This window comes from Fringilla coelebs (assembly GCF_963513975.1).
Source record: "Fringilla coelebs genome assembly, chromosome: 2".
Classification (NCBI taxonomy): Eukaryota; Metazoa; Chordata; class Aves; order Passeriformes; family Fringillidae; genus Fringilla; species Fringilla coelebs.
The window spans coordinates 36,465,382-36,489,298 of record NC_140029.1 but is presented as its reverse complement, the minus strand read 5'-3'; the positions used below and the strand labels follow the sequence as shown (position 1 = coordinate 36,489,298).

Sequence of the window (23,917 nt, the reverse complement as noted above, 5' to 3'; positions counted from 1 at the left end):
ACAATTTTTATGGCATTTATAGCAGTATTTTATAAAAGCAAGTCACTGTTGGTATGTTTTTGAGTACAATCTTCATAATATTCAGAACAACACTCTTATAAAGCATTTTCTCATAGCTGAGGGCTATAGTAAAATCTGTAAGAGTATTGCTTATGCGTGTACAATTCTGAACTGTGATAAGCAGGATCAGATATCAAACTGAACTATGCTAATTTCTATCCACTGAAGGTTTGATCTAGAAGCAACTATCCTCCCACCCTCAACGAATTCCCCATATTATTAATTTAATAATTGCACTTCTTCAGCAGTCTAAGCACGGGGGTTTTTCAATGCACCTACGAAAACACAAGTTGGGTTCCAGCTGTCTATGACAGCTGTGCACAAGGTTCTCTGCCTTTTGGAGTTTGACTAGTCCTACAGTTCTTGCAGATCCTTGATGTCTTTTTCACAGGATCTGAGGCTGCAGAAAGCACTGAGTTCTGGCCTGGGTTCTCCTCCCTATTTAGGCTCATTCTCCTCTCAGTGTCTAGCAGAACAACCTGACCTGATCTCCTCACCTACCTGAAACAACAACCAATACTTACCAAACACTACACTTGCTTTTCATCTGTCAGTGCTTTTCTTCTGCATATGTTTTCCACCAAAGCCTTTCCCGGAGCTGTGAAGACCCTTTTTCTCTACCTCCAGAAATCAAGCTGCCACCTCGCTCTGATTTCTCCCTGGATTTTGTCATTGCAGATCTCCCTGAGCCTCCTCCTCAGAAAGTCACTGCCCTCTCACACACTTTCTCTCTCTTGCCTCATCCCACTGTTCCACCAGCCTTCCTCCAGAAGCAGCCACCAGCAGCTCCTCCTCCTCATTCTCACTGTGTATGGGCAGGCTCCTGCCCCTCCTTCTCAAGAGGGTTTCCTATGGATTGCATTATGCCTTAATTATGCATCAAAGTATTTGCATGAATCATGTGAAAGACGGGTATTATTATTTTGTTTCACAGACGATAGCTCAGCCAGCCGAATCCAGCACCATTTGGATTATGAATAGCACAACCATTAACACACTGTGCTATATGCTCCAACATCCATTTTTTTCCAAAACAAATATTACTTGATCTCTGGTCTGATGCGTCGTGTAATGGCATACCAATTGTATAAGGAGTTTGTTTGGTGTTTTCAAACCCTGGGCATTTTCCCCACCAAAATTTGTATTGTGGCTGTGAAGATGGAGGGCGGCAGTTAGAAAGACTGAATTTTCATTTTGCTAACCACTACAAAATTTTAAGCTTTTCTGCAAAAAGAAAATTTATGGTGCTCATAGAATCAAAACGAGTGTGCTGCTGACTGCGTGAGCATTTGATCAATGCATCACAGCAAAGCTAAAGAGACAGGCTGAACAAGAGGTACAAGGTTTTAAACCAAGGCAGTAATATTGTTATGCTTACTTTGTGAGGCACTATTTTATATAACATATCCTAATTCCACTCTAGATGGATAACTACTGTGAATTATAATTTTATTTTCCACTTAGTGGAGTCTATTGACTTGGACTAGCTCTTGCCAGAGAACCAGTTTTGTGATAAAGGCAGTAAATTCTGATTTTGTGCTTGTTTGATAATTAACAGTGAGGTGTCAGCAGCAGGAAAAAATGAAAGTATTTTTTTCCTCTGCAAGTTATAAAAGATGGGTTGTAGGACAATGACTTTATGCTGAGTGTCTAAGGCATCTTTTACTAAAATGAGTTCAGCAACTCAGTGGAGGTTCTGATCTGTTTGGGAAGGTATGCGTGCAAGGCACTCCTGTTAACCAAGCATCCTTGGCCCCAGGCATAAATATACAGATAGTTATTACACTGGCAAGGATTTTTCCCTCCCAGTGGAGACACAGTTTTTTAGCAACAGTAATTTTCCCTTGTTGCTAAGACAGTGGCAAAAATAGGTGTCCATGGGTGTCAGTATACATGCTAGTTATAAACATATATGTTTATTATACTTGGAAAAAAGAGGCACAGTAATGAAAATGCCGTGTAAACTTGACGCTATTGAAGTATTTGTTTATCAACAGCTTCCAGTATTTAACAAGGATTAAAATACAAACAATAGCCTTGGCCATAACTAAGCTAGTGCCACAGCTCTAACAGATGGCTGTGCCAGACAGGCTTTCAGCACAGACCAGACCTGAGCACCTCACAGCAGATGACAACGTGGGAGCCCTCACGACAACCCACCGAGATCAGCAAGGGAAATTGCCGTGTGCAACCATGGAGCAGGGAGTGAAACCACAATCCAGCCGAGTAGCTGTGTGCTCAGAGAACACGAGGCTATCTCCTCTGGAGTAGCTTCCAGACCTAAATAGAGGATTAGGCCTAAGATTTACTGAGATGCCAGAGGATGCTCGAATGTTTCACTCTTATGCCTTCTGCTGGACCAAATCTCCAAGGTCATCTGTACCAGGGCCAGGAGGTGAACCTAAGTGCCACTGTGACTTTCCCTTTAAGGTCAACTTCCAGCACAGGTTCTGTGAACTGGATCTCCAAAATGGAGCTCCAACTGCAAGAAGTCATACTAGTTCAACCATCTCCCAGTCCAGGGGTTTCTGTACGTCCCATTTCAGAGTACTTGTGCCATTGTGACACACCAAGTGTCGTAGCCATACTGTCATTTTTCTCTGATTATTCAGAAAATAATAAATAATTTGACAAATGGGAATTGCATCACCCATACTACAAACAGCTAACTGTGAGATTCTTATGGCTAATTGGCATCTGTTGTTAAAAGTGACAAATGCATATTTGCCCTCTGTAGACCTTCCCACCTGTTAACTCCATGGACCATCATACCATTTAGTGCTGCTAACAAACGGAAAGGTGCTTCACTTTCAGGGTGATTGGGCTTTGTCAGAAAATGAAGGCATTATTTATTAAGTGAATTTGTTACCCTAGTGAAAATTAGGGCAGCAGAACCAGAGGAATTGTATTAAGGCTTGTGCTACCTGCACGTTGGCCCCCATCTCCCCTAGGCTGCAGTGAAAGAACCATGAAGAGATGTCTTGACTTGGCAGCACTTCCAATCCTCTGTCATCCTCCCAATGTCTTTAATCTCCTGTTCCTTCTTGCTCAGCCCTGTCACCCCACGCTCAACACTGCCCCTCCTCAGGAGAAACCTTACCCAGAAAGCTTCAGGTGGGTTTTTTTTTCTGTGATTCTGCCCACAAAGTACATCCACCACATAATGTCTGGGAATTATTTATGTGGTTGTACTCTCAATTCCAAGATCATCCAAGAAACCTGGCTACTGCATCTGACTGCAGTTCACTGACTTCCAAGGGCATCAGATGCCCAGGTGTTTTCTAAAATCTGCTGATATATGGAAGAGAGAGTTTGAAAGAAGTAGGTTAACAGAAGTCAGTGTACTCTAAGGAGATTTCCTATAAACTACTAGCAATCAAGTTGGAGACGGGGGGAGAGGAGGAAGAGAGAGACAGGAGGAAGGCAGGCAGGCAAGCTTGGTGACTTTCTCATTTTCATCCTTTAAAAAAGAAACAAATTGCAAAACTAAAGAAGAAAATACTTAGAAGGCAAGGTTTCCATAGGAAAAAAGTATTTTATTTTTTTAAGAACAAATTCAGTTTGAAACAGATGTGGAATGTGATTTTTCATAATTTTCATTTTTTGGGAACTAATTGCAATGTGGAACTAAAGCAGATTTCAAACTTATGACCGGCTAGTTTTAATACAGAATGAAACGAACAAACAAACAGAACCAAAAAATAAAATTAAAAAAAAAAGAAAAAGAAAGAAATTATTTATAACTCAAGCATAATACTGTGTTACTTACAAACTGGACAAAGAAATTCTTAAATAAATATTCATGGTACACAATTTCAGCACAAATATGCGGCAATTTGGCAACCTTTTATATAATTTTTTCCTCAATACAGTGCAAAGGGGAATGACACTGCCTTTAAACAAGCTGTAGCTAAATACATTGCAAAATTCAAATTTTATACAAAACATCTTGCTCAGACTTTATAAAAAACCAACATTGCTCTATATACACAATCTGGTTAAGAAAAGCCTTTTTTATCTTGTTTTCATGTGGGTTTTTTAATTATTTAAAAATGTGAATAAGGCTACTGTAACACCCCAAATCCATATACAGTAAATCTGAACCTATTTACAGCATCTTCACTTAGACATGATGGTGCAAATTCCAATTTGGGTGACTAGGAATGATCATACAAGCAAGGCATTTACAGTAACTTTTCAAAGCTGGACCAACGTCAAAGAAAGGAACAGTTGGTAGATTGTCATAATTCTGCACCAGACACAAAACAGACGCACAGTACATTTTTTTTTTTAAATTGGTTGTACGTTGCTCTTGAGCAATTAGTCTGATTTTTTTTCACCGTTTAGTATATAACTAGAATGTAGCCAACTGATGAATCATAGATATGATTTAATAAAAATAAGGATCAGTAAGCCCATCTTTTCCCTTCCCCTCCCCCAAAATAAAATCTTAATGACTTACAAGAGAACCTTGTATGGATGGATTCATAGAAAAGAAGGGTTGTTGAAAAGAATTACATATGTACTGTAGTTAGTCACCATGGTAACCTTCCACAGAACCATGGGTTGGAATTTTTTTTGTTTTTTGTTTCTCTATTTTGGACCAACATCCCAACATTATCTTCAGGTTCAGAAAACAAAGAGAGTGATCATTTCTATGACAGATATTTTTATTTTCTTTCTTATTTTTTTCTTTTTTTTTTCTTTTTTTCCTGCAGGTGCTCACCAGAGGTCTGAGAACCCTAAAATGCTGTTGCTACATTTTCTTTCCAAATCAGAAAGCGAAGTGTTACCATAGTAACATGACTATGTTAGAAATGTCTATTTGCATAGCACATATAAAAGTAGAGTTTGTTTTTTTTTATTTCCTCCCTAGGGTGGGAGCTTTAGGGGAATAGCCATGCTAAAGAGAAAACTTTAACCTGAAACCCCCCTCTACGAACCTCAACAAAATCTACAGAACACATCAGCCTGTAAGGCAAGGGAAAACACAACACAGAAAATAAATGCCGGCACATCTTGTTGCTGTTAAATATGTGATGCAGTAATACTGAATTCCTGATATTTTGGACCTTATATTTTCTACTTTCCTCTTACAAGATGCTTTGGAATTTTTTTTTAAACTTATGCTCCCACTGGTGGTTTAGGATAGCTGTTTTTTTTTTTTTTTCCAGAAGTAGTTTATTTTTAAAAAAAATGTGCGTATATGCATACATATATATACATACGTATGCATATATAGTTATATATGTGTGTATATACATAGACACACACACACACATATATATGGAAAATGATGACAAAGTTAAGACTATGCAATTGCCGCAAATGAATTTCACATCTTCTGGTGTAGATTCTGTGCAATCTCAAAATATATATTAGTAAAAAAATCCAAACCAAAAGTAAGAAAGAATGAACAAAAGAAAAACTCTCACTTTATATCCCTTGTGTTCTATACACCTATTATAAATAAGACATATTTTCCTTCTCCATCTCAGTGTCATAATTTATTCTACTCTTACAGACTGCCAGAGGTTTGCCAAATGTGCTTTAACTTTGCAACAGAGCACCAATGAACTGCTGTGTCAGTCAGTACCTACACTCACTGTGCACGGACAGCACTACAATAAGCCAAAGTGCCAAAAGGGTCAGTCACAGAGAAATTCTGCCTGACTTTTGGAGATGAGCAAGGTTTTGTGGTTTATTGTTTTCCCCACAACTTGATATCAGTGATAGAATTATAGCTCATTTGACCCACTGGCTTATAATCATCTTGGGCACTTGGCTCCCAGTTGTTTTCTTAAATGCTTTCCCTGTGTTTAGTATAATGTGATAGTATAGCAGCTGAGTCTGCTTAAAAGTCATCCAAGGCAGACTACGTTTTTGCTACAGCTTCAAAGCTGTGTATTTTATTGCCAGTACCACAACAGCCCTGCCCTAATACATCCTCAGTGGCCTGCTATTGTCTTGTCTTCTCCAGGCTTGTTGACTTACTAACAATACCCCTTTGTTCTACTGTATTGAAAGTACTATTTTTTTCTGCACACTGGTATTTGATAACCGTGAATTCCTTCAAATGCAGCCTTAATCCACTGCACATGTTATTGTGTTTCCTACTTGCCTCTTAAAACTTAGCATACCAAAGTGCTGTGCTACCTAAATGCATTTTTTTTTTTCTTCCCAGCTTCTATTTCTGAGGCAGCAATATTGAATTGTAACCTCAATCAGCCCTTCCCTCCACCACCCAGTCCTGCTCTTGACTTCGTTGACAGCCTAACTTTTTGGCTGGAAGGCTCCTTACTATCAAACACAATTTTTATAAATGCATTACCCATTCGAGTGAGGCTGCTGTAGCAGATGGATGGAGTGCGGATCTCCAAACATTAATGTTCCATTAGTGATTCAGGAGGTGGAGTGAAAGGAAATCTTATGTGAAGGATGGCAGAGCCCCGGATAACAGAAACAAATGGAACAGTGACGGACTAAAAGCAAGAGAACTTTAACAAGTCTTACTTAGACACCAAGGTCTGTGTGACAAATCCAGTACGCACTGAGAGAGACACACAAAAGTCAGAAGATTGCATTTCAAGCTTGATACATCCTAGAGCACCTTCCCAGGATGCCTAGAGCTATTAACATCCACGGATTGCTCCATCTTCCCTTGGCTTTTGTACATGCCTGAATGCCCACAGCACATGGCTTTGAGGATGATGAATGTAACAAGAGTACAGCAATCAGAATGGGCATCTTCTACATAAAAGTCTTCCAGCTTTTAGTGAATACTTATTCACCAAGATAGGGATTCTACAGACTAGGTAAGCTGTCCAGCTTGCGTCGGTTCCTGGAGAAAGAGCTGTTGCCTTCTCCGCCCTGTGCTTAAGTCAATGCTAGCGCACAAGGTGTCATCACAAACCCCAACAGAAAGCATTTGACCAGTGAGTTTCCTCTACGACTCAACTGTACCACAGAGCTGGTTGTGTGTTCCTCAGACCTTGTAATAAATGTTTGCTGGACTCTGAGGAGGCATCTCTTGAACTATGTACACCGGATGTCCATAGTCGCCGCTGACCTTTTCATAGTGGGGGCAAAAGACACTGTCTGCAGTCCTTAGAGGAATGATAATGTCACTGGGCTCAGAACCATTGTTGTTGCCACTGCGTTTTGGGGTGGCTAATGTACTAAGTGATAGAGTTGTCGTGTGTTGCGGGGAATGCTTCCTGTGTCTTCTCCGGTACTTCAACAAAAGAACCACCAAAGTGATGATGATGACGATGAAAATGATGCACCCTGATGCAATCCCTGCAAATAAGGCCACCTCTGAACCCAGTATACTGGAATGCCCAGCCTTACTGCCATCTGTGCTAGATCCTGGAAAGAATGGAAATACAATAGACAAAAGTTATTGCCATCCTGTGACCCATTTATGTTGCTTAAAAATGTGTAGAGTAAGCAAGACTGGAAGAATTAACTGACAGCTAAACTTTGACAAACCAATTACCCTGTTAGATAGCTAAATGCAAACAGCCGAAGTCAGCAATCGATATAAAGCAAGACTTTGTGCCTGTTGGTCTCACTTTTGTGTTGCTCCCAAACCACCCTGTTTCATACATCATCATCCATCAGCGGCAAGAACTGTCACTGACAAGGCAGCCTTTGATGCACACGGCATCTTTTAACAGATGCAGGCCAGCCCCAGGCACAAGAGAGGGGTGGGATAGGACTGGAAGGGAAAATAACACAGGGAAATGGCAATTCTCAGAACAACTGGTACTGTTCAGTGGCACGCTGTTCCCTCTGCTATTTTATCTTTCGCATATTGATTTAAGTTAAACCATCCTTAGTGCCTCTTTACAGGGACTCCTCTTGCTTGGAAATGAAACTAAGGAGCTTGAGGCAGCATGGGAGACAGGCAGAACAGTTATGGCATGTCTGTTAGTATTAACTTACATTTACTTAAAAGAAAACAATACCATGCATTTGGTAGTCAGGAAAAGCTCATGTGCTGAACAGCCTGTTGAGTATTTGCCGCTTATCACACCATCATATTATTTGTCACAAGAATTACATGAATGCTCATTGATACTTTTTCACTTCTAAGTTTTAACCTATTTCCCTCTCTTGATGTTCACTCACGATGGAAAAATGATACAGATGCTATATTCACGTAATTGTTAACTCTTCCCACCAAAGCCTCTGCAGGGATCAGCTGAAGCCACTCACTGTATCAAAGATTCACTAGCCCAGTAACTAAAGACACAGCTGGCAAGGCAAACTTGTGGCCTTTTTTGGGAAACCCAGAATCACCTGTCGGCAAAGTTTTGCTTTGTAACATTACTAATTACTGATTTTTTTTCTGGACAGCTTGAGTCTTAAGAGTTAGGTTTTCTCTTGTTCACCCTATGAGTGAAATGCATCCTGAAAATATTTGTTTCAAATAATCTATTTATTTTGTTTAGATAATTATTAAAAAAAATTTAAAACAAAATCCCAAACTTTACATTTAGTAGAAGACCAACCATACATGTCTAGACTTCATATGGTCAGCCAAAACATCAGGACATTAATTATAGATGCCCTGAAATAAACTTTATAAATGGCTGTCAAGAACCACTTGATAATGTATCATGCGGGAAGAGAAAGGGACTCGTTCATCTGCCAGAGTACTTAATGTAAGGCAGCACTGACCACTCTAAAGCTGCTTAGCAAATGTCCTATCAAAAAATTTTCCTGTAAATGAGAGACACTGTAACAAGATGTAATTAACTTCTACAGCAGAGTGGAAGAGGGGAGAGAGCAGCTGTTGCCAAAACTTGTAGCTCCCACCCACTATCCACTGGGGCAATCAGAACCGGCTTTTGCTTCATCTCACGATGAAAACATTTGATTTTCTGGCATGTTAATGGTAAAATAAAACACATTTGGGGACAAAGGAGGAGAAGACGTTCCAGGGCAGTCCCACCACACCTACCTGAGTGGTCCTTCACAAAAGGGCTGGTGGTGGAACTCTTCCCGTTGGTGCCAGCTTCTTGCTCGGGGCGCTTGGTGGGATCCGTGTGCCGGGGCTGCCCTGCTGAGTTGGGATCTGGGGAGAGAAAGAGGACTCATGCAGCTTTGGTACTTGATGGTATGGAGCCTTACAAGCTGGCTCTAGGTACCTCGTGAGACACAAATGGTTTAACAGAAGAACCTTTATGCAAAGGACTGGGAGATATAAGAATGTAATTTTCCTTTTAAAGCAAAATGGTTATATTAGTTATTTCAGGTTTAAATTGTGAGGCCATCTGCAGAAACTATAGGGTCTCCTGTAATTGGCAAGAAAAGCTTAGCAGATGACATTTCAGTTTAACTGAGGAAGTTGATTGACTACTAAACCAACTTCTACTTAGAAGAATAATTCTTTCTTCCTGCACAATAGGTTATCTATATGTGAAAAGAGACAATGAACAAAAACCTCTCTGTAATCAGAATTCATAACAAGCAAACTATAGAAATATTAGCTTCCCTCTTTTCATGTATTTTAAATAATTCTGAGCAGCAGAGTTGTGGCTTTTGTTTTTAAAATAAAAATAAAAATGACTGAAACACACTACTCCCAGGTGACCTTTCCTTCTAGGGATCTCTCCAATGAAGAGATCTTATTACATTAACCCTCCTTCTGTAGAAATCTGTCAGTAGCTGAGGAAGAGAAAATAGGCTGTGCTTTCAGACTGTAAGGGAGGAATGACCACACTAGGCTTGACTGCCTCACTGCTCTACACTGCTAAAAGAAGCCTGAAAACTAAAAAGGACATTGAGACCGATCAAAGTGATTTCATGAAACAGCAGATGGTCTTTACCTTGTCCAACTTTCATGAGGATCTTCATGGTTTTTGTCTGGCACACCCCTCCCTCCTGGTTATCCAGGCCCTCCAAAGACCCATTTGATGTTGCTGATTAAAAATAAAAGAAAAATAAATAAAAATAAAAATAAATAAAAATCAGGAAATCAACAGGCAAAGTGATGTGAATATGAGTCTCTGAAAGCAGGGATCTTTCAATCTACCAGGACCTGTTTTTGTTGCTCAGGCTGACCTATGGAAAGTTGTGAAATGTTGAAAGCCAAAGGAATGAATACACTGGTAAGCTGTACAATATATACAAATGGAGGAATGCGTTATCAAGGTTTCAAATTTGCCCAGCAGCCTTTTATTTTCCTATGCACAATTGACTGACTGACTGACTTGGACAAAAACACACCATCTTTCTAAAAAGGTGATGGAGTCAGCTGAAAAGGAAGCTCTGGCAGGCTCAGAGGAGAAAAGCACTGAAAAATCACTCTTTTTTTCCCCCTCCCAACAATATCTTTATAATCACCACGTTACACCTGCTTCCTCTATTACAAATCTCCTGCTGGAATAAGTGAACGCACACAAAAGACCCAGGTGAAAGCTAAGATTCTGAACTGATTGGAAAACCATTTAATATTTTAAAGCACAATCTCACTTTGCTCAGCACTGAGGAGCCTCTGCGGGGGCGGGTGGCAAAGGGGAGTAGGCTCTACTCTCAGGGAAACCTTTTAGCTCACACAAACAACGGGCTGCTTTCCCCAGCGTCCGCATTGTTCTGCCTTATCTAGGTGCCAGCTGGAGCCACGCGATCCGGGCGCAGGCTGACACCGCCGTGCCGTGCTCCACTCCCTCGGAGAACCCACCAGGCTGAATCACGGTGCATGGGTGCGCCGCTGCCGCCCCAGCCAGCTGCTGGTTGCAAAACAGCTGCTGGCAAAGGATCCAGCAGCTCCTCGCCAGTTGGTATTGCGGCCGCTGCGCTGCGCTGGGCTGCCCGCCACCATGAGCGGGGCACGGTGGGGAGCAGGGAATGCACCGGGGGGTTTTCCTACCCTGGTTCTCCTGGGGATGGAAATTTCACTGTCATTTCTTGGAGCTGTTGATCTGAGGCCCAAAATAAACTTATGAGAGGGCGCACTGGGCCGCCAACTGGAGAAAACAAATGGAAAATGGGATGTCGGGGAGCTCGCTGCTTGGCTTGGTGTGGTGGTGGGTGAACTGCTTAAGCAGCACATGCCTCCCTCTGCCCCTCTCCTTTCAGCCTGTGGGCTTTACACTCTTCAGGTCTTTGTTTTTAATTCTCGCTCCTTCTCTTTCATTTTCCTTGGGGATTTTCTTTCAAATGCAGTCTATGTATATTTCCTTTTTCCTTCACAATGTCTTCCTACCCCCATGGCAGTATTTTTCTTGCTCTAATCTTCTCTCTAGCCATAAAGATATAAACCCCATACTGCTGAACCCTGCTTCCTAGCCTTTGATCTGAGTCTTGTTTTTGTTCCACTTCTGACTCTTTTGTGACCAACTCGAATTACAGCCACCATACAAACTTCCCAAACTGAGCTTTCTTTTCCTAAAACTCCCCTCTCCTAATACGTGGTCCCTCCCAGTTCCTCCTCTTGTTCCCTCCCCCCTGTAAAAACATGACAATAGCTGTATGGCAAAAAGACTTTTCAAAACACAAAAGAGCACGTTGAGTAATTTAAGATAAAAGCTGATCTGAAATGTGTCACTGCATTGCCAGGCTTGGAAAATAATGGAGACATATAGTTTTGTTTTCTTTTGTTTTTTTTTTCCAGAGGGGGAAAAAAAAATCAATACCAAGAACCCATCCTGGACATAAATCAAATGTGTCTTTGCTGAAAGTGTTTTTTATGATCTATTTGCCAATGTACCAGCACAAGGACACAGAGAAAAAATACAGTAAATAGAAATACCAAAGCTGAGCACCAATTGAACATATAAATAATAAACACTGACTTTGTCTTGTGGTTTTGTTATTTGATTCTTTTTTAATCGAGGCAAAGGGAATCACATCTCCTTAAACACCTTCTAGTTGCTTTTAATTGACTAGAATGCTGCTTCCTCTGAACACCAAAGCCTTTTTATTCTTTAAAGGCCTATCCACTTAACCCATGGAGCAGGAGACCTCAACAGGATGCAGAGGACGCAGTCTAACCTCAGTACAGAATAAGAAAGTAAGATGAAAAAAAAGAATGCAAAAATTACTTCAAATACAGTCTCCAAATGGGAAGACCCAGATGTACAATGAGTCTGGTTGTGTGCCTACGCCAGCGCAATCCGCCTCGCTTGCTTGCTAAAAGAATGCTTTCAGAGCTTTGATGTCAGATGAATGAATTTGCAGAAGTATTCACTTTTTCCACAGTTCTTCAAGGGATTTTAGGAAAGCCTACGTTGTAGCTCAGAGTACAGACTGCTACGTCCTGAGGAACAGGGAATTTTCAAAGAGAAGCATTTCAGTGACAAAGCAAGTTTCCTTCTCAGCTTTTCCTGTAATTAAACTGACAATTACCCAAGGCCACTGGAGGAAATTATTTTTCGAAATTCATTAAGACTACCGAAATACAACCTTGCGTATCCCTAGTGTACCAGGAAGAAAGTGGGTAGCTTCAGACACATCGTTTTAAGCTTTGAAAAGCTTCACTGAGAAAAAGAAGTAATCTGGGACAGCAGAGAAAACACAGTTTCATACTGCTAATGCCCCTTGACAGTGCAGTGTGCAGAAGTCAAACAAGGGATTGAGTACAAAATATTCCTCAAACATTTGCTGCGGCCTTTCTATATTGATCTCCAAATGAAAATTACACCCACTGTCATTTTAGCTCCTCCACTGCATCCACACCTCTGTGGGAAAGTGACCCAGAACTTGCAGCTCTGCTCACTGAAAGGATATTTAAAAAAAAAAGCGACCCTGATAGGAGTTTTGGATTTAAACACAAATTTAACAGAAGTTTCTGGTATCCAAAATAGAAATGTTATCCTCCACTGTGTTTATATAATCAGATTTTAAACTTTCCATCCAATTTATTCTTATATACATACATATATATATATAAAAGACATAGGTTTTTTTACATTTTGGTCTAAATATGGATATATTTTAAAGTCAATTACTTAGATGAGTTACCATACAAAGCCTTCTGCTAAGAAGACTAAATACTTAAATATTAACATTAATAAGCATAACTAATGATTAATATGAAGTTTCTCATTAGTATTAGTAAGTTCTCAGGATCCCACACTTCACTTTCTATTAATACAGCAATACACAGGAACGTAGAAGTAAGTAAAATGTTGCTAAACAGGTAGCAAAATATTTTAAAATCTTTTGATGGTTAAATACCTCTCATTTTCTGAGACCTGTCCTGCTCCACTGGTGTCAGCTGCAAAACTAATAATTACAGCCAAAACCACATTAAATTATTCAACAGTTTGTCTATACCTAAAAAACCCCACAAGTCCCTCTACTAATTTAAGACTTTCTAACAAAATTGTAATAACTTATAGACAATTTTTACAGTACTTAATCAGACACCGTCTGCATTCCTTGAATACAACACCAGCTGCCATTTTATAAGGAATGCAAGTTTAGCTTTTCAACATTCAGAAAACACTTATCTGTTAGGAAATTATGGTTTAAGAGTCTTGCTGATACATACCTACTTTAGAGAAGCTAGTATACATTTGCAGGTTCATAACACACTACTTTAACATATTCTCCTCCATACACACGGGAGAAATTAAATTATTCAGACCAAAAAGCCTCATTCTGGTCTGCCTCCCCCTCTTTGAAATACATGAATTGTACAAAAACAAACAAAACCCCCAACAAAACAAACAAACAAACAAACAAAAAAGGCTGGAACTCATGTAAATCAATGTATAATGCTTTACATTTATTTGCTTTTAAAACTCCACAAGTGCTGTTTATTGTACAAAGTGCATTAGTCATAAATGCAGAGGCAGGGAGTCAGTGAGCATAGCAGAGTCAGCTGACAAGAACAGTTCCTGGCTATGATTCTTATACAGTCCCCATGGAGAGGAAGTAATATTACATTTTAATATGTCTTCATTTGATTGTTATTACTCTGCTTCCCAGGAGGCTACGCCACTGCATGGATCATGGCTGTTTTCAACCTACCAGGTTGGTAACATTGCTCTAATCAGACAGAGAATTAAGCTGCTGGATTTGTGCCTGTGTATAGCTTTTCATTCACAAAGAGATTAGAAATGAAGGCACGATCACAAAAATTCAACTTCCTTACCTCCTAAAAACACACATGAGTTACAAAATGAGAAAATGCCATCACAATTACTTAAAACACCAGCAGACAAAAATCTCAGCCTTTTAATTCTGCTACACTTATTACCCACAGTTTCATGTTTTAGGATTATGAAAAACATTACCTATTTGCAAATTAAATGGCATATGCTTTGAACCAAGACAGCTTTAAAACACATCTATTTCTAGAGCTTGAACATGAAATTAACTACATAACTGATGAGAGAAACGATCATTGTATTTAATTTTCCTGTGAAAACTAAATGGACCTTAAACCACAGACTATAGGAATAAATGAGTGATGTCAACTGATGGGCAAGGGCAAAATTGATTTTGTCCCTCCTTAGTGTGCTGGACAAAAAAAGTCATTTGGCAATGTATTAAAAACAATCTCTGATGAGGTCATGAAGAATTAATTGCTGCTGATGTGGATTTGTTAATAGCAAATCGAGAATTACAAGTTTTTTTAGGGGCAGATCAGTACTATCCAATAGTAGTAATTTTCACATTTTTTGTTCATTAAATATTGGTTGAATACTGCATCAGAAAATAAATTTCTCATAATCAGAATAAAATAAAATAATACTAACCATTTCCACTTCCCCCTGCTGTGCTTAGAAAAAGAATGAAAAAAAAGCAGCAAAAATCCACACAAGCTTTAGATCCAACAGCAGTAAGAAGTTATTCTAAAAGTTGCACTCCATCTCACATGCACTCTCAGGATTACTAAACACATGTAAAATTTTTGAGAATTTTTATTTTATCAAGTAATAGAACACTATTTTGGCCAGGCATCACTGTTTGTGCTCTGACTGCTTTCATCTGCTTTTGGTCCTTTTAATGATCCTCTTAGTAAAGCATTGAATAAATAATTCTTCTTTTCCATAAATTTAGATAATTTATGGGAGAGGTTTAAGAACACCAGAAATCACACACTGCAAAACCACAAATCACTGATCACAACAGGGAGGTTGTTTCAAAACTACCCATGGACGAAAGAACAAGATAGCTGAGAGAATAGAAAGAGTATTTTAATTAAATGAAATTCAATTTTGCCCCCCAGTAACAATGCCAGTTCTGCATGGACATCTGAAACAGCAAAAAAAAATTTGTGCAGGCCTCTCACCAAAGAACAGGTAAGCTTGGCACACATTACTCTGGGTGAGCTGAAGAATGTTTAGAGAGAAGAGAAATACACTAGTTTCAAATACTAGCAACTAATGCTTTCCCTTCTCTTGTAGTGATGAAAAGATTGACACTGAAACCTTCACTTTAAAAAAAAAATTACACCGTCTTCTGAAATTTAACCATCAGCAGTCCCAAACCTGGACCCTAAGTACCAAAATGTAAATGCATTATGAACAGTTGCATGGAGTGCTGTTATGTGTTGACTGTGTTTTTAATCAATAGACAATAAAATCAAAACTTTCTACTGATCTTTTAGAGACAAAGAAATGATCCTAAGAAAAACCCAAAAAACCCAACAAATAAAAAACCTGCTGAATTTCCTCAATATAATTTACGACCCTAAGCTGTATAAAATGAGCTTACCAATAATTTTGTTTTTTTCTAATGCCTGTTTTTTTATTTGCAAAGGCAAGGTGGCAGACTTTTGAGGAGTTTCTCAGCCTAAAAACCATTTAAAAAACCTCTCACTCTACCTTACTCCACACATTGCTCCTAATTAAGATAGATTTTTTCCCTTAAACTAGGGCTCATGGAGTGTTTATAAAAACTCCTGATGCCAGCCTTTTTTCCCCTCTATCCACATGTGAGGCCGAACTTCAATGAGAGGGAAAGGACAAGAATTCTCTATTTTTCTTTTTCACTTTGCATTCTTGCTTTTTAAATTAAGTCCTATACTGCGTGTCTCAGGATTTATAGATAAAGAGGATCCACAAATTATATTCTCTACAGCAAGTAAGCAGCAATGCCCTCTCCAGTCAAGCTAAAACCAGAACAAAATAAAGCAAAATAAAGAACAGGCCTCTTTTAGCCAGGAAGAAGCAAAGGCTCTGTAGCGAAACTTTGTAATTCACTTTTCTAACCACTACTCTGAAATGTGTCTTGTCCAAGGGTGAATAGGAGGACTTGTGGTACTTAGATGGGACTCATGATACAAGGGTATTTATATAACTCCCCATAAAAGTCTCCATTTGTATTCATTTGTTAAGAGAGGGACAGATTCTATTACTGTTTCAATGTTTTTCTGAGGGTGCAATGTGGAGGACACAATCAAGACAGAGCCAGCCAATCAGTTTGGTACTGTAATATACTTTGGTATATACCACCTGTATGATACCAGGGACATCTCTAGAAATCCACAGACCCTCCTTCCCACATCTCATGTCATCCAACAGCACTAAAGCTTCCTGCAATCAGAATTATTTTATTAATTCCAGGGAGGTATGGCACTAAGTAAGAAAAATATACACGGTAAAAAAAAAAAAAAGCTGCTTATGTCAACAAAGTCTTTCCATAAAGGGAAAAAGAGACAGTGAGAGAGTTGGAAAATATAAATAAAAGCTGTGAATTCTGACTGGTTACTGCTGCCTACCATTTTAAAAACACCACCACTTTCTCACTGAGTTAAGGAATAACACAGCTGAAGTGTACTGAACAGTAAACTATTTGCTGAATTATTATCCATTACTGAAGGTCACAGGTTCCACCCACCCACAACAAAATCCTACTTGCTTCACTGCTGTCAAGTGCAGTGCCCCTTTCCAAAACTCCCTGGGAATGATTTAGAGATTATATAAAAACAAACCAGAAAAGCATCTCACTACTGTATCACTATAAACGACGAGTCTTTCATTACAGTTAAGTATTTCTAGAAGAATTTCAGTTCTATATTTCACATACTCTGAGAAATGTTGTCAGATAATGATCCACTGCACACATGGTTGCTTCTAGTTTACATAAACAAATTATCTACTTGTGAGTGCTGAAGTAACTGTGGCAGATGTAAGCCCACTAATTATGATGTATTTAGTGTATACCCAAAAGTATGCATCTAAAACAGATTACTAGTTAGTTGACTTCACCATTCACAAACAGGTATTTTACGCAAATTTATCCTCTCTCCCAGCATGCTTCTCATGGATGGGGAGAAGTGTCTCCCACTACCACAGCAAGCTTTGCTTAACAGCTCAGCTGAACAGAACTAATAGAATTAGTTAGTATTCAAGTTACACTGATTGTTGCTTATGACAAGAGGGCTTGCTGGGAACAAAAGCAGAAGCTTTAACATTAAATGAGGACCTACTTTCTGTATCATACAAATTCAACCCCACTCTACAAGGATGTTCACCTGCCTTGAAAATCTCTGGTTTTTGTCTGTGGCACTTGGAAAAGAAAGGGTTATAGTGAAAGTTCATATTAAATAAATAACAAACCTCTTGCTCATTCTACTGTCACTAATTGCATGCAATGATATTAATGACCCAGTAATTGCTATACGAGTAGCACTGAAGTGGAAAACATCATTTTGAGGCAGAGTTCATCTCTAGGTGGTAGGACTTCACCAGTGACTGAGTTAATGCCTAGTGACAGTTTAGAATATAACACTACAGATGAGAAAATGTGCCAGTCTCACGGTTATAAGAGTTTAGATGGACATGATGTTATTTGCTTTGACCACACAGAGTCTAGGAGTAACCCCAATAAAGTACCACAGTCAGACTTTGCCCTGTAGATGAACCTCATTCCTTTCAGGGGAGATGCTCTGTACTATAACAATCTAGAGCAATTTTCCACATGTTTGCTTCAATAAAAGAATACCTTCATCTCCTGCTTTTACATGTAGCACAACAAAAGTGCGCTTTATTGCAAAACACAAAAAGCTATTTACATCATCTAACTATCCTTCAGCAACACAGAGTTTGGCACCTTAGTACTGAGATCAATTATGATACTATTGGATGACTGTACACTTGGCAAAGATGATCAGAAGTTAAGCACTGTTTTGACTGCAGTATGCTTATGTTTGTGTTTAGAGCTGTAAAATACCCACAAAGTAAACCTTAATGAGGGAACATTGCAGAAATAAAGCAATCTGAATTTCCACGGTTTTACAGGATCTCCTGTTCAAATACTTGCCATTAAGAAATTAAGAGGTTTAGCTGCTTTAGAAATTATCACATAGGCACATCTTGGTTCATTTTAAGAAACTCCAGTGGGATATGCTAATTCTGCCAGTGTTTGGAATTTTGAAAAGTCACAACTAGACAGGCGAACGGGTACTTTAAATACTTATGTTCATAGAGGTTTTAAAAATTCACCGGGGTTTTAAGACTATAACATTACTGAGTTGTTTGGTTTTTTTTTTTCCTGTTGCAATGAAAATTATTTTGCTGATGTCTTCATTCTGCTACCCAACCGGCTGTGGCAGCCTCTGGATGGCATTAGGAATCAACTTTCAGCAAAGGCTGGGGCCAAACACACGGAAAGCAACTCTGCAAAAAGGCTGTGAGTGTCCTGCAGGACACCAAGCTGACCATGAGGCAGCAACATGCCCTCGTGGCAAAGGAAGCAAACAGCTCTTGGGCTCGATCCCTAAGGGGCAGCCGGTTTGGGGAGGTGATCCTTCCACCCCACTCTGAGCTGGTGAGGCCACACCTGCCGAGATGGGTGCAGTCACAGGCTCCTCAAGACAAGACAGATACGGACTCAGAGGAGCAAGTGCAGTAAATGCTCATGGAGATGATGAAGGAATGGGAGCACCTGCACAGGAGGAGGAGCTGCATCCTTGGGGATACTCAGAACTCAGCTGGACACAGTTCTGGGAAACTGGCTGCAGGTGGGCCTGCTTGAGCAAAGGTTTGGGCAGGGGATTAGATGAGCTCCAGAAGTGCCATTCAAACCAATCCATTTCTGGGATTCTGCAATCAGCTGGGCTGCTGTGATCTAATGCGTTTATGTGCTAACATGATAGACTTGAAAAACAAATAATTTTAAGTTTTCTTGCCAGGATCTGGATTCAGAACTCTGTTTCTCTCACAGCAGCCCAGTGAGCACATAAGGACTACTCTGCTGCTGCAGTTTAGTGATTTTTGCTGTCTTCATCTACCAAACAGAAAACAGATAAATCATGCTAACAAAGCTCCAAATATGCTTTTAAAAACAGCCTTATCAGCTTAATATGGACTCTTCTCCAAGAACAGCTAAGACTACCTTAAGCCTAATTCTGCTTTTACTTCTAGAAAAATTTGCATTATTTCCTTGGGACTGAAAAAAGAAATTGGAAGATTGCCCATTAGGGCTTAGTTTTATAGTCTGATTTATCAGAAATAAATCCTGAAATATTCTTCGTTCAAGGTTTCCAGGATGGACTGAAGTCAGGAAAGAAAATCCAAACTGACATTTAACCCTGCTTTACAACCATCCCAGCCTTTTGTTTTAGCTAATGCAGCTCTCAGACAAAAGTACATTTCCCTCCATTTCCAGCTACGTAAAGACTTTAATGAGGCAAACAATTTTGAGTCTTTAAAATGAGTTTCATTAAAGTCTTCATAAATCCTTATGCAGCTCCTCATCTTTAGGACTTCAAATACTGCAGTATGTAACACATATGATACAAGCAACTGTATAAAATAAAGAATAATCATTCCTCTTGATGAGCTAAATGATCATCACCGAACTTACGCGCAAAATAGAAATTAAATGTGTTTCAGTGTGGTACTGCACTCTCAAGTTTCAGTTTAGACAGACACTTTCTTCATGCTTTCCTTATAGCATGGCACATCTTTCCAATACACACCCGCCTGATTTAAACAGTTACTCATATCCTGAATATAAAGGATAAACTACACACTCAGCACATTCTTCTTCTGCATGTAGTCCTGTTAAGGATGTTTATGCAAATCTAAGAACATAGGCATTTTGGAGAAGATCAGGGTTTAAGCTTTTTTTTTTTTTTTGCAAAGCACTACAAATACTACATACATAAAAACTTCTAAGGGAGAATGCAGTATCTTTCTTTGTGAATGTATTGCATTTCCCGTATTTATAAACTGCCTCTGAGGAACTATGAAAGCGAGATATAAAAATAGCAACTAAAACTATTAAACAGCTTCTTATGAAATTTTAAAATCTGTTTCAATTCATGAGTGTTTCCTGAATAATTTTTTCTTCCAGTCTGAACAATTATTCTTCATTTTCATCTGATTCCATATCTATTCAGAATACTTGTGGGGGCGTGGAGGAAGATAACCGTATTTTTTTCACAACATGCCATCAATTAACAAACTGAGAATTCCTATCTTTCATTTCCTTCCCTTAGGAATAGAGACATAATAACAGATTTCCTGCTGAACTATCTCTGTCTACTTTAAAGGAGATAAACGATTGGTATTGCCTAGGTAATGGCACCGAATATGAACAAAGTCCATCAATATAAAATAGCCTTATTCTCTTACAAGACCTGTGTGGTCTGGGACAAAACCCCAAAGGACCACGACTCCATTAATCCTGCAGGTCTTAGACTCAGTTAGAAATCTGAAGCTTCACAGACAGTGATTTTTCTCTCTAATAATATTATTTGTATAAGCTGTATTTATATTTCATTCAACAAGAGCTAAGTGGTATTACTGATACATCCCTTAAAAGACTCTTCAGCAAAGTCAAAGACTGACCTCTGGATATCATTTTACACTAAGGAGAAATTATTTATCTAATTTTCTGAGGAAGGAGGAGGAGAAAGGAAAGAAAAAAGTGATCTTTGTACAAATGGAATCAGTGACTGTTATAGCACTGGCTTTCATTAACACCATCACCACCACCACAGAAGAAAAAAAAAACAAACCCAAACCAGTAGATTTTGGGAACACAGAGTCTTTAACAGAAACCAGGAAAAATGTCTTTGCGGCAAAAGTAAAGGGACTGAATTTCTGATACAGTATTTGTTCATGTTTTGGGTAGTTTGGCATTAACAAAGGCAAACCTGTTTACTGCACCCTTTTGGGCAGCTTTCACTTGGTGATTTGGAGGTTGCAGGGGACTGCAGGCTGAAATCTGCCTTAGAACTTCAGAATTTTTCAGAATGTCCAGCCAGACAGATTAGCTAGCGCTCAAACTGGTCAGAATACTAAAATAACATTTTAATGTAAATCTGTTTGGCCATGCAAAGAGATTTATTCTTCCCAGCTGGGCCATATTTCAGGGCACAATCTATACTGTCCTTTAATATGTTCTTCCTCAGACAGTTATTGCCCTTTAATTGTAACAGAATGACAAAGTGAAAACATAAAAAGCCTTGTGATTTTTTTCAAACACAGCTAATGCTAAAGTTTCAGAATGACTGTTTTGATTTTAAAAGCCACAGTACTATTAAAGCAGTTATCCAAAATATAGTGCTACTAGCCAGTATAAACCTTTAAATCAGTCAGGGATCAAATATATATAAATATACGTTTTTTAATTTAAGCCAGAAGCCAATTATGTAAGTGGGTCATTTGAAAAAAAGTTGACAAAAAAACATTTAAGGAAAGCTGCATATTCAATTTTGCCAACGTCAAAGCCAATGAGCATCATTAGCTCAGCAAGCTCAGCTAATGAGGTCCAGGCAGAGCAAGCCTTATAGAGGAATCTTTCAGAGAACCATTCTGTAGCCCCTTCCCAAGTCCCAAGTCACTCTGCTACAAATTTGGAACAGGTGAAGCCTTCATTGCAGGTGACTTGTTTTTTAATGCTGATGATGTCAGCCCATAAACTTCACCTATGCAAAAGAAGAGATGGCGTGAAATATGTGCTTGCTTGGCCAAACTACCTAAGGAGCTTGACAGTGGCTTGGAGGCAGGTGGCACTGCTCCCTTCCCCTCTGGCACAGCTTCCCACAGGCTTCCCCCTCAGCACAAACCCAGTGTATCACCAGGTGCTCTAGGCCCTCTGACTGAAGGCCAAGTTTACTGGGAAGGGTTCAGGATGACTCCTGCACACCAAGAGTAAACATCTTTGGTATATGAAATGCACTTGAACTATGCTAATGCGTCTCTCACACAAACAAGAAGAATTTGCATCTGAGAGGGGTACTGAAGCAATGACACCATGACCCAAGTACTTGCAGATCAAGTACTGAGTATCTCCTCAAGAGTGAGAATATACTTGCTGCTTTTTCTGAGCAATTCATAACAGCAGAAAATTATTCCCCAACCATGCGAAGACAAAAAAAGAGTTTTTAATGCAAACATCAGAGCTGCAAATCTTCACACCCTTATGCTCAAATTTGCCCTTCACCTAAGTATTTATGTTGTTGGGCATGATGTATCTTCCTTCATGCGTGTGATTAAGGACTTCCTTAGAGACTTATGGTATGTTAGCTAAATGGTCACATATTTTAGGATAATCAAACATTAATACTTCTGAGATCTCAAGTACGTTTGACCTTCTCCAGTTCTGCTGAAAAGAAATCAGGTAACTGTAGGAAAATGAATCTATTTCATTTCTCAGGAACGAAAAATTGATGATAGCAAAGAAGAGAAAAGCAAGGACGCTGTTACATCACTTATTCACTTTCACAATACCTTTCAGTATCGTCTTTCCAATTACTGCTGTTCATAGAATTAACTCTTTGGATACTGATAGTCGTCTTGAGGAATATCTTCCCAGAAATGGGAATAAATTTTTAATTTATTAAAGTACCACTAAATGTGAAAACAGATATGAGAAACGTACCCACATTTTTACTTTTTAAAAAATTGAGAATTGTAAAATGAGAAGATTTTATATGCCTAGGCTTAGAGAAGCACTGAATAGAAAAGATCTCCTTCTGCTACACTTTTCATGAATACATCTGGATGATATAAAAATTATGGCTTGACGAATTCCTGTACAATCATATGTCTCTAAAGGGCTCAGGAAGCTGTTTCATCCTGTGTTGCAATTCCTCATCCCAAAATTACTAACCCCCTAATATGAATAGAGATTTTACTGTTTAATACAGCTCCACAAACCACACACTATTACCTTAGAAAAACAAACTCTGTTTTCAAATAATGGCAAGATGATAAAGGTGCATGACAATGCACAAAACATTTAAAGGGCTGACAACAGCCTGCCAGCATAAACAGCGTGAGATTAGGCTGTAGGCGCAGCCACAGCAAGAGCTGCAAAGATGCTGAGCTCAGTGAGCTCTTGTGTTAGGTTTGTTTGATGCCACTTAGTTGAGGGAATGCAAGATCCTAAAATACTTTAAAATCAAAAGCTCTACCATAAAATGCATCATTGCCTTCATTTCACAGCTTTTCCACCCCTCAAAAAAACCCAACAAAACAAGCAAGGAAAAACAGAGGGATGGAAAGAAGGATGGAAGGAAGGACAGAAGGATGGATGGAAGGAAAAGAAAGAATTACAGGTCTGTGAATAGGAATGTATGCAAACAATTTAAAGCCTGATTTGCATAGATGACTACGATGCATTTTATTACTTATAAAAATGACAGCAACTGTCCCGACTACCAGAACTTGCACTGACACAAGGCTGTGTCATGAGCTTTTGAATACCAACTAATAAAACCCTATCTAGCTCCAGTACTCTCTAAAATGGTGTCCTAGCTGAGCACTGGCCTAGTTTTCTACGCCTCTTAATGCTTCTGAGACCAGCATCACTGAGTTTATTGTTTTCTCCTCGAATGACAGGAAGGTGAGGGTTTTAGCTTCAGGACAGCTGGGTTTTCAAGGGTGGGGTGCTTTTTTATCCAGCCTATTAAAATGTATGGGTACCCTTGCTGAAG

At 39.2% G+C, this 23,917-nt stretch overlaps 1 protein-coding gene across 1 annotated transcript in view; it reads right to left on the bottom strand.

Moving 5' to 3' along the window:
* Nucleotides 1-3,566: 3,566 nt before the first annotated feature.
* The window catches only part of EFNB2 (ephrin B2), a 45,237-nt gene continuing 24,886 nt past the window's right edge, over nt 3,567-23,917 (bottom strand). The window contains exons 3-5 of the mRNA XM_084226591.1: nt 9,897-9,989; nt 9,029-9,142; nt 3,567-7,428 (exon numbers count right to left, since the gene is read on the bottom strand). Coding sequence (XP_084082717.1) covers nt 7,046-7,428; nt 9,029-9,142; nt 9,897-9,989 — 590 coding nt within the window. The 3' untranslated portion in view covers nt 3,567-7,045. The remainder of the gene's footprint in view (nt 7,429-9,028; nt 9,143-9,896; nt 9,990-23,917) is intronic.